The sequence below is a fragment of the Coloeus monedula genome (genome assembly GCF_965178545.1).
Source record: "Coloeus monedula genome assembly, chromosome: 1".
Taxonomy (NCBI): domain Eukaryota; kingdom Metazoa; phylum Chordata; class Aves; order Passeriformes; family Corvidae; genus Coloeus; species Coloeus monedula.
Genome location: NC_138781.1, coordinates 39619066 through 39632886, shown reverse-complemented (window position 1 = coordinate 39632886; position 13821 = coordinate 39619066). Strand labels below are relative to the sequence as shown.

General features: G+C 37.8%; 1 protein-coding gene across 2 annotated transcripts in view; it reads left to right on the top strand.

Annotated features, from left to right (window-relative positions):
• Window positions 1–13821, top strand: part of TOP2B (DNA topoisomerase II beta) — a 60523-nt gene that overhangs the window by 26972 nt on the left and 19730 nt on the right. For both annotated transcript variants that reach the window (XM_082285000.1, XM_082284999.1), the window contains exons 9-18: window positions 1934–2035; window positions 2117–2254; window positions 3817–3955; window positions 7127–7284; window positions 7997–8122; window positions 8806–8916; window positions 8998–9103; window positions 9296–9405; window positions 11808–11900; window positions 11995–12109. In XM_082285000.1, the coding sequence (XP_082141126.1) occupies window positions 1934–2035; window positions 2117–2254; window positions 3817–3955; window positions 7127–7284; window positions 7997–8122; window positions 8806–8916; window positions 8998–9103; window positions 9296–9405; window positions 11808–11900; window positions 11995–12109 (1198 nt within the window). The remainder of the gene's footprint in view (window positions 1–1933; window positions 2036–2116; window positions 2255–3816; window positions 3956–7126; window positions 7285–7996; window positions 8123–8805; window positions 8917–8997; window positions 9104–9295; window positions 9406–11807; window positions 11901–11994; window positions 12110–13821) is intronic.

Genomic DNA, 13821 nt, shown 5'->3' with positions numbered 1-13821 from the left:
TAGCTTCTGAATTTTTCTACCATATCAACCATTTATCTGTCCACAGAATTTAAATATGGCTCACCTCCAAATAGATGGAAACTGTTGGCTATGATAAGAATAGAATGTGTATAGGAGGCAGTCAAAGCTTCATTTTTAAGATTTTTGTTAGCACTTAATTAGAGACCTTTGCATCCTGAAGTTTGCAAGACTGGGATTCTGTCATTACCTTCTGGAAAAAGAAGGTTATGCAGTTCTAGCGCTCTTTTCCCATAATTCAGAAGTTGTAGTAATCTTTGGCAGCCCTCTGGACTTGGAGAGTATTTTTGCCTTTGTGTCTTGTATGGAATTGTTCTGACAGCTGGGGCAGTTCCAGGCTGTTCTGGTCCCATAGTGGGTACATTTGCCACCTGCTGGTGAAATGGTTGGGAGGGCCCCAGCTCTGAGCTCTGAGCATCCCTCACTCACAGCTGCACACTTAAGAGTGGACTCGGGAATGGGGAACTGCTGTAATAACTAGTGTCTCCTAAGAACAAGAATTACTGGTAAATTGCTGGTTTTCTTGATATGTCAGATGCTACTTCTAGCAAAATTTAAAAATTGCTAAAGTTTTAAATGCAAAAATATACTGAGATGTTCCCATAAGCACAAGTTTTCAGTAATGTGATGAGTAAAAGAAATGCATTTCAAGACTGCCACTCAAGTGTGGAATGATTTTGAAATGTGTAATTTGATATTTTGCTGTAAGAGCTTTTCTTTACAGTTCAGAAATGGATTTATTTTTCTTTAAAGTGGCAGGATATTGATAGATGAGCTTTCAATTGAACTCTCTCTCTGTTGAAACTCTGTCATCCATATGTGGATAAAAACAGTTGTGTTCTAATTTTGACAGCTTTTGGTGTTTGGATGTGGGTTTTTTAGTTGGTTGGATTTTTTAGAAGAAATGCCATGAGAAAAGACTTTATATGGTGCTTCTAATGGTTTGTGTTGCTGTTCCAGTAGATGACTCTAGGAACTGACAGAAACCATAGATGGTTTCTTTGAAGTGCAAGTACTGGTTTGGTTATGACTAATAATATTTACTAGCTTAACCATTTTGGTTTTATCTACTCTGTTTTTTTGGTTTTTTTTAATCTCTGTGTTCTGCATGAAGCTGTGAACACAGCTGCTATCCCATCAATTCAACTTCTTTACATCTTCAGTCTTTTCAGATGCATATACTGCCTTAAAATGTAGAATCCTAACTTTTGGGGTTTGATTGCTAGTTGTTTTCCTCTTTTTGGCTGCTGTTTATTCTTGGTTTTGTTCTCTCTTACTTATTTCTTATCTATCCTATACTTCCTCGTACCCATCTAAAGCTTTTTTTCCTTCTCAGTTCTGTTTTAAAAACAGCTTTAAAGAAGGAGCGTTTTTCTGTTTGTGACTTCATGATGAAGGTCTCCATAGCCATGTGTTCTTTATTTTGTCTGTCCTAATGCAGACTGGTCTGAAGAGGAATCAGTATTTAGTCTGTATTTTTTGTAAGGTGCTAGCTTATCTAAAGCAAAGGTGTAAAATATGGAGTGTTGAGTTTGGTATGTTTTCACTTTATGGGATATCCCTGCATCACTCCACTTTTCGTTACAGGATTTCAGTCAAGTATTATGAACTTCCTATGACAGCCACTAGAATTTAACATTTTATTAATATTTTGGCCTTTTTCTCTACAAATTTAAAAGGAAGGCATTTGAGTAATTGATGTTTTAACTTCTGTCATCCTCACTTGAATGAAGACTAAATGATGTGAAAGAGAAACTTTAAAGCAGATTTTTCTATCTTATGCTGCAACTCAGTGTGCATGGATTTCTATATTTGAGTATGACTACAGGAATTTTGTTAGTGCAGCTAAAAGCTGTTAGGAAATTCAATGGCTATTTTGTTTATTGTTTGTTTTTTTTTCTCTTCTCTCATTCAGGGTGGTAGGCATGTTGATTACGTGGTGGATCAGGTTGTGGGCAAACTGATAGAAGTGGTGAAAAAGAAGAATAAAGCTGGAGTTTCAGTCAAACCATTTCAGGCAAGTAACTTTATACAAAAATATTGAAAAAGTTGAATGTGGGAATTTTGTTGAGTAAATTGGTTTCTATGTTTTCAACAGGTGAAGAACCATATATGGGTTTTTGTTAATTGCTTGATTGAAAACCCATCATTTGATTCCCAGACAAAGGAAAACATGACATTGCAGCCTAAAAGTTTTGGGTCCAAGTGCCAGCTCTCTGAGAAATTTTTTAAAGCAGTAAGTAAAGCCTTTTTTTTTTTTTCTCCTCTGTGAAGCAGGAATTGACACACTGGACCAAGTATATGTGTGCTTTGTAGCAGAAGATTAGGTATAGTTCATTATGTAGTTCAGTGACATTTGCATACTCTGGAAATGGGTGAAGGAACTTCTGTTCATTCTCTGGTCTTAATAATGGATGCAATGACTGTGTTTTGACTGTTGCCCTGGATTTCAAAGTGAGCTTCACCTGATCAACTTGTTTGTTGGAGATTCTGGTATTTACATGGGTGATATTAGTTGGACTCTTAAAATCTAAACATAGTCATTGACCAATGTTTTTTGTGTTAAAATATTTTTCTGAACTTGAGAATATTGTATACCTTACTCTTTGGTATCAGTCCTGTTTCACTGGAGTGAAAAGAGAGGGAGAAGATATGTCACATTTACTTGTTCTTTCAGTAATCAAGGAAATGCAAAATGGTGCCTGTAGTACTCAAGGTGATCATTATTGTCAGGCAGCAAGTTTAAAGTTTTCTGTAGATAGGCTAAGAATTTCTGTTCTAAATGAATGTACTTGTAGAAATACATCAGAGAGGGTTTACCTCTACTACATTTTCATACAATGAAGAGAAAGCAGAATTCTGTTAGCCAGAACTCTTTATACTAAGCCCTATTTAGCACCAGTATCCTAAAATGAAACTCCAGTAGTGAGGAGAACAGTGCCACTGCTAATACTCCTGGCATCAAAACTTTACTGGTTGTATAGTGTTTTATTATTCTAATTCTATGTTATGGGTGACATTCCTATAGAATTTAGAGGGGAAAAAAATAACCCAGCAGTCTTGTATAACGAAATCTGAAGAATGAATGCATGCTGTATTACCATCAGCAGGTTTGATTTATAGTGTTTCTAATATTCCCAGGAGTAAACACTGATTTCCAGATGCATTAAATGTGCCACACGATCTCAACAATGAATGCTGTATTATGGGGGATAATTAAAAGCCAAAGCTCACAGTATTTCGCTCCATCTGTGTTTTCTTTTGATGTGAAACAAAAGCTAAAGCAGTTTTAGTTTAGAAAATATACTATATGCTATTTTTGTTGCAGATGTGTTTCTAGAATCAGTATCAGATTATCAAGTGGTTGGTAGAAAGCTCATTCTCAAATAGTTTTGGTTGTCTTTCAGCCATTTTCAGTCATTTCCAAAGAAAAATTAAATGGTTGTAAATATCCTGTAAAGATTCTTTTTGCTCTCACAACCCAGGAAACAAGTGCTTAGTACCTAAAATGTCTCAGCGCATCAACTACACAACCTGTTAGGTCTCAGACCTCCTTTGCTCTTTCCATCAGTTATGTAACTGGTGGAAAAGGAAGCTCCTTTTGTGTTCTGTTTTGGTTGTAAATGCATGAAATGCTAAATAGGAAGATGTGTGTTAATTCCTTGACCTTTCATATGTTGCAGTTTTTAAAATGTAGAGGACTTTAGAAACAGTGTTAATGATTCAAAACTGAGATGTAGGAATCTGCTATCTGAAGCTTTGTTTTTCTCATCCACAATTCTAATTTGTTGCTTGTAGGCCTCTAACTGTGGTATCATAGAGAGTATTTTGAATTGGGTCAAATTTAAGGCACAAACTCAACTGAACAAAAAATGTTCATCAGTGAAACACAGTAAAATCAAAGGCATTCCAAAACTGGATGATGCTAACGATGCTGGTAAGAGCACTTATTTTTAATTTCTTTAATGTTTCATAAATTTTTCACAGACATGATAATTTGAAACCTTTTATTTCTTATCCATATGTAGTTTTTAATAAAAATCTTTCTTGTTTTCTAAACCTCCTGGAGCTAGAATTCAAATGTGATGGTGAGTTTGGTATCAGGAACACTGTCCTCTTTAGGGGAGAGAATTAGTAACACTGAACAAAAATGGCAGTCTAGGTTGGTATTGGGAGGGTGTAAATCTCCTAACTGTGGTTTCCTGCTAAATAGTGTTTCCAGTATTCCATTTTGGAGGTGAGTGGTCTTCTTTACCTTTCTAATGTAGAAAGATCAGAATCTTTATAGGGTCAGAAGCTGTAGGAAGTAAATCATGTAGTGTGCAGACCTGAGGGAACGGTTCAAGAGACTTTTTTCATTAGACTTTAAATGCCATTAGGCTCCTGTCTGGGAATATAGGGCAAACTGGCAATCTCTGCTGGCTTGCTTCCTTAGCACAGACAGGGATCAGGATCAGCTGGCAGTCTTTGTGCCAATAGCAATGAGATGGGAGTTGTTCTGGAAGGATTTGAGGGGCACGCGTGGCTAAAGAGCTCAAAATGTTGTCGGTCTGTGTTAATTTTAGTTGGGTTTTAATACATCCTCACATTAAGCAAAGGCAGGGAAATTGAAATGAAGTAGGTGGGTGGGCTGAGTAGCTAAAAGCATGTAAGACTGATAAGGAGGCTTGGTTTTGGTTGGGTTTTTTGTTGGTTTGTTTTGGGGGTTTTTTTTGTGCTTCAGCATCCAAGCCAAAGATGACTTGATGAGATGATGATAAGGTGCTTCTAATTTTCCTCCCTTTCTTTTTGGTTCCTTGGTTATTAATTTTTTTAATGGAGTTTCTTCAGTATTTAATTACTTTTTTATTTATTCAGATGTCATGTTTTGCCTCAAAAGTTGATAGTTGCATCTACTCTAGTATTTTGCCTGTGGAATTTTCACTCCTTACTCAGATATATGTCCCTGATACTTTTTTTTGCTGAAAAGATTGTGTGCTTGGAGAAATGATATGTTTTCATGGATATCAAGCCTAGTGCTCCTAGCAGATATAATGAATGATTTTGGACACCCTTTCTTCGTAGTTTTTTTAGCTCTGCTTTGGAGACCAGGCTTCAAAATAATTTCTTACTCATTTTTTTGACTGGGGGTGAGGGGAAGGGAGAATCTCTAACAGGGGAGCTAATAAAATTTTCTATTGCTTTTCATCCTGAAACTTCCTCAGCTAAGAAGGCATGTAGGGATTCATTTGGGCTAAAGCTTTGCATGGCTTAAATGCCTGTTACCCAGGTATTTCTCAGATGCCTAATTACTGTTTCATGTTGAGGGAACTCTTCATCTGCTGAGGAGGCTTAGCCAGGTATTGGTTTATTGAAATTCTGGAAGATACTGGATTTCTGACATTGAAGGCATTGCACATTCAGGGTGGACACAGGAAGTGCAGCAGGGAGAGAACAGGCTCTGGCCACAGACACATCTGACTTTAGTTATTCCTCTGGTTTTTAGATTTTATCTTTACTTCAAGAATGAATTTGTAGCTGAGGTCCAGCATCCACAGGTTTTTTGTGTCCCTGGTATCCCTGAGCATTTTAGTCATTGCCAGTTTGCTTAAGAACAGGAGAGAGGTGTATCTCTAGAGTGATGCACTTGCTGCAGATTTCTTCCCCCTTCTCTGTAAAGAAAGGGTCCTATACCTGGTCATTCTTGCTTTCTTGTGATCTTGAGCAGCTGTACATAGTTCTGTGGCTTGTTGGAAGAGAAGTAGAAATCAAAGCAAAAATTAAGAATATAGGATTGTAAGGGAGCAGCTAGATTACTAAATCAGGTGAAGCATAAAAGCATTTTTTGAACCTGTCAGTTCATGTAGTTTTGTCTTCGAGTTCTTTAGAGCTATGCTCAGCAAAATACCTGGAATGTTGTATTTCTGTGAAATTAATTGCTACAGATTGCATCCATTCCAGAAGAAAGTCAACCTGGGTGATGTTCAGATGTGTTTTCTTTAGTTCATTTATGAAAAATATTGGCTCTTAAATATTCTAAAACAGCACACTGGTGTTTTTCTAATATTTGGAGTCCACCTTGCTGGTAGGTAGTCCCTGACAGTGTGAATAACTGCCTTAGATTGTATTAAGCCACACATCTTGATTCAGAAACCCAAAGATGCTGAATGTAAGTTCTGTGTAATAGGAAGTATGGGCTGGTTTTTACCTACCAGGTAAAGGCAAATTACAGCACACATTTTAAATGCCAGTATATTCAAAACTTCCTTATTAGCAGTAGGTGAGACTCAACCAGCTTGAAGATTTTTTGGATTCTTTCTTAACATAGGCCTTGATAAAATAGCAAAAATACTTAATGAACATTTGCACTGTTTTAAAAGGGTGGGTTCCTTTTTTCAACCTGCTTGTTATTTAGAATATCTATTCCACTGCTTTAGTTGCAATAGGCAGAACATAAATGTCATTCCAGTTTTGAGCACACAGGTAACAAGATGCTGTGTCTTGTAGAATCAAAATTACACTGTTAGTATACTAAGATTTATTTTTCTGTTTGAGAAATTTGTGAGGTATAATAAGTGCAAATGTTCTCATCGTTTGAGCTTTTCTGACATGTTCTTTATACAGTTGTCTGCCTTTAGATGATAGACAATAAAAAAGGGAACCCACAAAAGTGTGATTTAACAAATTACTTTTTAAAATATGCTGTGAGCAAAGGGAAAATGCAGAATGGGAAATAACTCCTGTATGTAACTCAGGCATGCATAATGTATGTGTATAAGAAATTTGCAGCTAGCAAAATGCAATGGTAAAGGTAGAGAAGCAATCTGTCCTTTTTTGTGCAGACATGTGGCAACCATTATATAAGATGTGCCACCATTGCATCCCATTTTGCCTGTTTTGCTCCTTGTCCATAGCAATCCATAGTATGCTATGTATCCTTAGCAAGGATACTCATTGCTGTGCCATTTTAGTGGTATGAAGGCCATCCCTAGGAAGAGAAATTCAGCCTACCTAAATAAACTGATGAGAGGAGATTAACTGTAGAGTAGGAAGAATTAAACTGTATTTCTTTCATTTGAGTTACGCTTCCTGGCTTTTTGCCTTCCCTCTACTTCTTCTTGGCCTGCAGGTGGCAAACATTCCTTGGACTGCACGTTGATATTAACAGAAGGAGACTCGGCCAAATCTTTAGCTGTCTCTGGCCTCGGTGTAATTGGTAGAGACAGATACGGAGTCTTCCCACTCAGGGGCAAAATTCTCAATGTCCGAGAAGCTTCTCACAAACAGGTATGTAGTTCTGTCCTTCTCCTTCTGCTGATAAATGGGTGTCCTCCTGTTTATTCTTGATTTCTAGATTGACACCTTCATATTTTAATTTTTAATTTTTTCATGAGTTTTGTGGCTGGGATTTCTTAAAGTACCAGCTGTTTTGAAGCCTGAGATAAGGCTTTCAATATTAACTGTAGTAGTGCAGTACTGGGATGATAAAGTTCATTTCTTCACAAGTGAAAGGAAATCTTGCTATGACTCATATTCACGTTTCACATGAGTATTTAAGACCCCTAAAACTTTGTTTTTTCTCCATTGCCATGTGATTTCATGGACTCACAACATGAGTCAGCAGCCAGCAGCATTACCTCATCACATTACTCCTGCTGCCACCCATAATTTGTCTGTAATAAGAGGTGTGCTGCACATGCCCATAAAAACAGTGGAGAAAGAAGGCACATTTGTGAGATGACTTTTTGTTACACCTGCAGTTTTCTCCCAGCTTTCCTAATCCAAAGTGCTCTGTCTGTAGCGGAGAAAGAGAGTGGTGCAGTCTTGAGAATTTGCAAGTACAGGAGAAATCATTACAAGTGCAAAGGCTTGAAGGGGTGGGAATAAAAAGCTTATAAAGTTGAGGTCAAGGTGCATTGAAAAAGTATCTATAAAGCAAGACTGAGATGTTTCTGAACCTCTGCTTTTTACACTGGCTGCAAAAATAACTTTTGTACAGATTATGGAAAATGCAGAAATCAACAACATCATCAAAATAGTTGGACTACAATACAAGAAAAGCTATGAAGATCCAGAATCTCTGAAAAGTTTGAGATATGGAAAAATTATGATCATGACAGATCAGGTAAGTCTGAAATTCACAGGTTTTTATCTACAGAGCTTCTTACAGTGTGTTTTGCTGCAATTTCATAGGTTATGAGATTTCTTTAAGGGATTAATTTATTTATATATATTGCTTTGGTTGCTCTAAAAGCACAACTGAACTTTGCTGCACAAAATAGCAAGAAGCCGAAGTATTAATAAAAACATACTACTGATAATTCAAAAATATGCTGAAAGTAAGGACAAAAATAGACAATAAATGAGGTGGTATTGCTAGCAAGTCAGGTAGAGACAAGAATGTAGGCAATTATTTTTGGAAAATCTCATGATTGAGCTATCAAGCTTCATGCCACCAGTGAGAACTGTGGCCAGGTTCGGCTTTTTTCTGCAAAAATTCAACTCTCTGGTGTCTGGGAGAGCTGTCTAGCTCTCAGCAAATACATGCCACAGGCAGAGAAACTTTGAACAGCAACCATGCACTTGGCTTGGAAGAGATCATTAATAGCTCAGGGACAGTGACATTCACAGGTGGTTATTTCATACCCAGGTCCAGTTTGGAATCCAAATTAAAGCCAACTGTTCCTTTCTGTGCTTTCTATCATCAGACATTGTGTTGATGTATTCAGGCCTCTGAGTGGGTTTTTTGGTGGTTTTGGGAATCTGGTATTTTGTAAGATTGCCTCATGTTATCATGTTCTGATTCAGGATCAGGATGGATCTCACATAAAGGGCTTGTTGATCAATTTTATTCATCACAATTGGCCATCGCTGTTGAAACACGGTTTTCTCGAGGAATTCATCACCCCTATCGTGAAGGTATGGGTTCTGTTATTGAGATTTTATGGATTACTTACAGCACAACAGAAATGTTGATTTTGTTTGTTTGTTTTTTCAAAGGCAAGCAAAAATAAGCAAGAACTTTCGTTCTATAGTATTCCTGAATTTGATGAGTGGAAAAAGCATATGGAAAATCACAAAGCATGGAAGATTAAATACTACAAAGGTTTGTTTAAAAACAAATATGTGAACCCTATGAATAAATGATAATAAAAGGGTGGTGTGAAGTTTTATTTATGGCTGTTTTCATGATAGTATCTTACATAGTGATTTTATAATATTCCCAGTAAAATAAAAGGGGTAAAATAATAAAACTTAAATTTTGAATATTGAGTAACTATTTCTGTTTATTGTACAGGATTGGGTACCAGCACTGCTAAAGAAGCAAAAGAATATTTTGCTGACATGGAAAGACATCGGATCTTGTTTCGATATGCTGGGCCTGAGGATGATGCTGCCATTACACTGGTAAGAACTCACAGAAGTGCTTCCACATGATATGTTTTAGTTTTCATTGGGTTGTTTTGGTTTTTTTTGTGTACCTGAAAAAGTGCTTTGGGCAGAGAAAGAGTCTTTTGGAAAATGTTTTAAATTTTGGAATAAGCTTAATCCACACCACAAAGTGAGCTCTACCTTCTGCTTTTAGCTTTGATAATTTTGTGTGATGTGAATATCAAGAAATGTTACAGTCAGAATTTCTTTTAAAGACAGAACATACAAAAAGTACTCAGAGTAAGGCAATAGAGCCCGAAAAAATTATGTTTCACATCTGTTTAGGGGTCTGTATTTTGTTTCTGAGCAAATAAGATCAGATAAATATTGTTTATTCATTGAAGATCTATCAGTGTGTCATGTATGTATTCATGCATGTGCTCTACATATTTGAAGTTTTGTAGATAGTTTTGTGCAGGAAAATACTTGTGTTTCAAAGAAGGCTTGTGGAAGGACAAAGTATGAAGTGTCTGGAACGAAGCTGTTTTCTCAAGAAATATTTCAACTTATATCTACTTTAATTTGCTATTTTAGTTGTAGGTGACATTACAGAGACAAAAACGGGTAGGAGAGAAAAAAAAGGAAAATGGAAAAATACTCATCTTAGACAAAACAACTTTTTTCTTATACTGTGGGTACAGTAAAATGTGTGGTTTTACTAACAATTCCGATCTCTATTTCTGCAAAGAGACCTCCATACACAGGCTGGTGTAGGGAGGCCATGTTGGCAGTTATGGCCGATCCTCACTGTTAGGTAAATAGTATTCTGTCAGTCTGGGAGGAAGCTGTTCACCTCTGTTACACCTCAGCAACTACCAGCTAGTGCTGGAGCTGTATACAGAAACTTCACTTCTACTTCCACCTGCATTTCCTGTGCTGGTCGTTGTAATCCCAGCCCCAAGTTTACCTCTGGGTGGTGTGTGATTACAGGCCCTGCTAGGCCTCATGATAGCTGTAATCTAGGAAAGCAAAAACTATTTCACAAAGCAAATTCCTCAGCATTCTGAAGAACTCCTTTGCTAGTAAATGAAGTATTAGAATAGCAGTTTTAAGTGGAGAAACAGAAAAAATCCCCTTCTTATTCTATTTAGGAATAAATATTTGAGAACAGCTCTTAATTCTATTAATTCTATTTTTATTCTATTGAAATAATTTTTATGCTGATCCAGCTCTTGGTCATTTGTCACTTCAGTGGTCTAGAAAAGGTATAGATAAACTGAAAGGAGCCAGAAGAAAATGCTAACAATTTAGTCATGTTTTTTACAAAAGCGTAATCTTAAATTTTCAGATGTCTGGTGTTGTGAGTTATCAAGGTTTGTTCACAAATGAAGTCAGTCTGATGCAAAACATAGTGATATCGCTCAGTCCGTTTCTCAGAAACTAAGTTAGATTTAATATTTATTACACAACATTGTGTCTCCAAGGAATTGAAACTATTCATTGAGCTCCTTTGGAGTGCTCCAGTCAGAGTCCTTTGAAAAAGATGGTGCTGATGACCGTGTTCTCATGCAGGAGAGTGGTTAAAATCAGGACGTGATAGAGTTTCTACATCTTACTTCCTGAGAAAAAAAGGCAATACCTCAGCAACTCATAGAATTTCCCCCAAAGTATTCAAAATCTTGCTTAAACCACATACTCAGTTTTTATGTCTTTTTTTCGGAGAAGAAACTCACTGGAGGGAAACTGTTTCTGTGAGACCACAAAGTCAGAACATTCCTGTGTCCTTTTGTAGTGATAAGTGGTTGCTGGAAAGTGATGCCTTGTCATCATGAAGGCTGAGGCCATCAGTCAGCTGGCACAAACTCTGGCTTAGGCTTTTTGTGCAGTGTCAATTTTGTCAGGTTGTCAATTTTCATAAGAGGACTAGGGATGGCCAGTCAGGAACAGCTACAAGTTATTGACAGAGCAAAGAGGGCATGGAGAGGACAAGAGTGGGATGTTTTTTCTAATACCTTCAGTTGATTTTCTTGATGAGAGCTGATTATAGCTCAGTCTGAATGATGAACCCAACCTTAAAGCTATGTGGGGAAAGACCTTCAAACCCATGTGTCAAAGCACAACTCTGACGTGAAGAGGGGGAAGAAGAATGATAAGATTTGTCTAAATGTGTGCAGATTTCAGGAAAGCAATATCAATTTAAATTGCAATCAGTGAGAGATCTGTCATTTCAAAAACACCTTGTGCAAAAATGTCTGAAAAGTCATGTACTGGGACTGCTCCTTAAATGTAATCGTTAGTTATATGGATTAGCTTGTCCAAATAAGCCTTTGTGAATACTTCATCAGAAAGTTCAATATACTTAAAATTCTGACTAAAGTAACATACATTTGCACAAACATTTATATGCTGATACTTCAGTGTACTTGGAATCTTTCCAGGCCTTCAGTAAGAAGAAGATTGATGACCGAAAAGAATGGTTAACAAATTTCATGGAAGACAGGCGACAGCGTCGACTACACGGCCTTCCCGAGGTGAGTTCTAAATAATAGTCATAAATCTGCCAGGTGAGATTTAAATGTAATGTAGTTTTTGTATTGAATGAATAATGTATGTGGTTTTTTTCAGCAATTTTTATATGGTACAGCAACAAAACATTTGACTTACAATGATTTCATTAACAAGGAGTTGATCCTTTTCTCAAATTCAGACAACGAGAGATCTATCCCTTCCCTTGTTGATGGTAAGCTGATAATTCATTATGGTTTGTTGGAATATTCCCGTTTATTGATGGTTTTTAAAGCTGTGATTTGTGTTGGAATCAATGCATTTAAGTAGAGAGTGTAAGAACTTCCATGTATGTGTTTGTTAACATATCATCATAACAATGGTGTCCTGGGTGCATTAGGAAGAGCATTGCCAGGGGGTCAAGGGAGGTGATCCTGCCCCTCTACTCAGCCCTCAGATGTGAGGCCACATCTGCTGTGTCTGTGCAGTTCTGGGCTTCTTGGGACAAGAGGGACATGGAGCTCCTGGGGCAGGTTCAGTGGAGGGTTATGAAGATGACAAAGGGACTGGACCATCTCTCTTACGAGGAAAGGCTGATGGAGCTGGGCCTGTTCAGTCTCAAGAGATGGTTGTGATGGGACCTTATCAATGTGTGTAAGTACTAAAGGGGAGGTGTCAAGAGGATGGAGCCAGGATCTTCTCAGTGGTGCCAGACAGTAAGACAAGAGGCAGTGGACAGGCACTGATGCACAGGAAGTTCCACCTGAACACGAGGAAGAACTTCTATGTGCGGTGACTGCACACTGGAGGGTGTGGAGTCTCCGTCACTGAATATATTCAAGAGAGACTATATCCTGTGCAGTGTACTCTAGGGTGATCCTGCTCGGGGAGGTTGGACCAGATGTGCCACTCTGGTCTCTTCCAACCTGAAGAATTCTGTTCAGGAATTGCCATGTTTCTTCTGTGGAAGTTTAAGCTGCTGCTGTGCAGGCTTGTTACTTAACCAGACCTATTCCCTAGGCTGTACAAGCACTTTGTTTCTGCTCATACCATCAGAGAAAGCAAGTCTCTTAAGTGCTTAGAATAATTAACATTCAAGTCAGCAGCTGAGTGCAGATGAAGATGCAAATGTTTTCTCTCTTCAGTCTTGCACCACAGGCAGTGCTCTAATGTTTACTGACCTGTAATCTTGCTAGGCTTCTGTCAGTCAGGCTTACTAACCCTCCCCCTTGCAATAGCATAAACATTAAAAGGAGCAGCTTACTACACTACAGCTTTGTTTGTAAAACTGTCCGCAGACAGCATGAGCAGGAATTCCCGTCTGTGTCATTGTCCGTGTGCACAAGCTTACTACGGTCAGAAAAAACGCTTCAGGGAGAGGGGAAGTGCATTTATCTCCACTTTCCAGTACATTTTATAGTGGAGCTGGTCAGCCTTCTTGACACTACAGACTTACACTAAAATATTCATACAGGAAGAGCTTTTTGTGTTTTGGATGAGAGAGAGGGATAGTTCAGGGGGTAGGGGCAGTAGCTTCCTGGTAGGATGGATCCCCAGCTTTGATGCAGAATGAAGCTGAGTTAGGTATGCAGATACACGCCTAGGGAACCAAAGGACGTCAGTCTCTGTTTCAGCTTCTCCAGACTTAGTTCTTTCCATACCTGGGTACTTACAGAGCTGTGTGTTTCAAGAGATCCTTGCTCTTTACAACATGCTGTACCCAGACTGCTTTCTCAGAAACAGCAGAATGATTTTGCTGAAACTTAAAGAATGAACTCGCAGTAGACTGTTTCTACAGAAATGTAAGAAAATAAGAGGGGAACATAGCTATTCATGTATTTGTGTGTGTCTATGTATATATGTAACATAAAGTAGGTGTATATATATAATATTACAAATATTATATATAATGCCTGTGAGTGTTTCTGCACATTCTGGGCATGGATA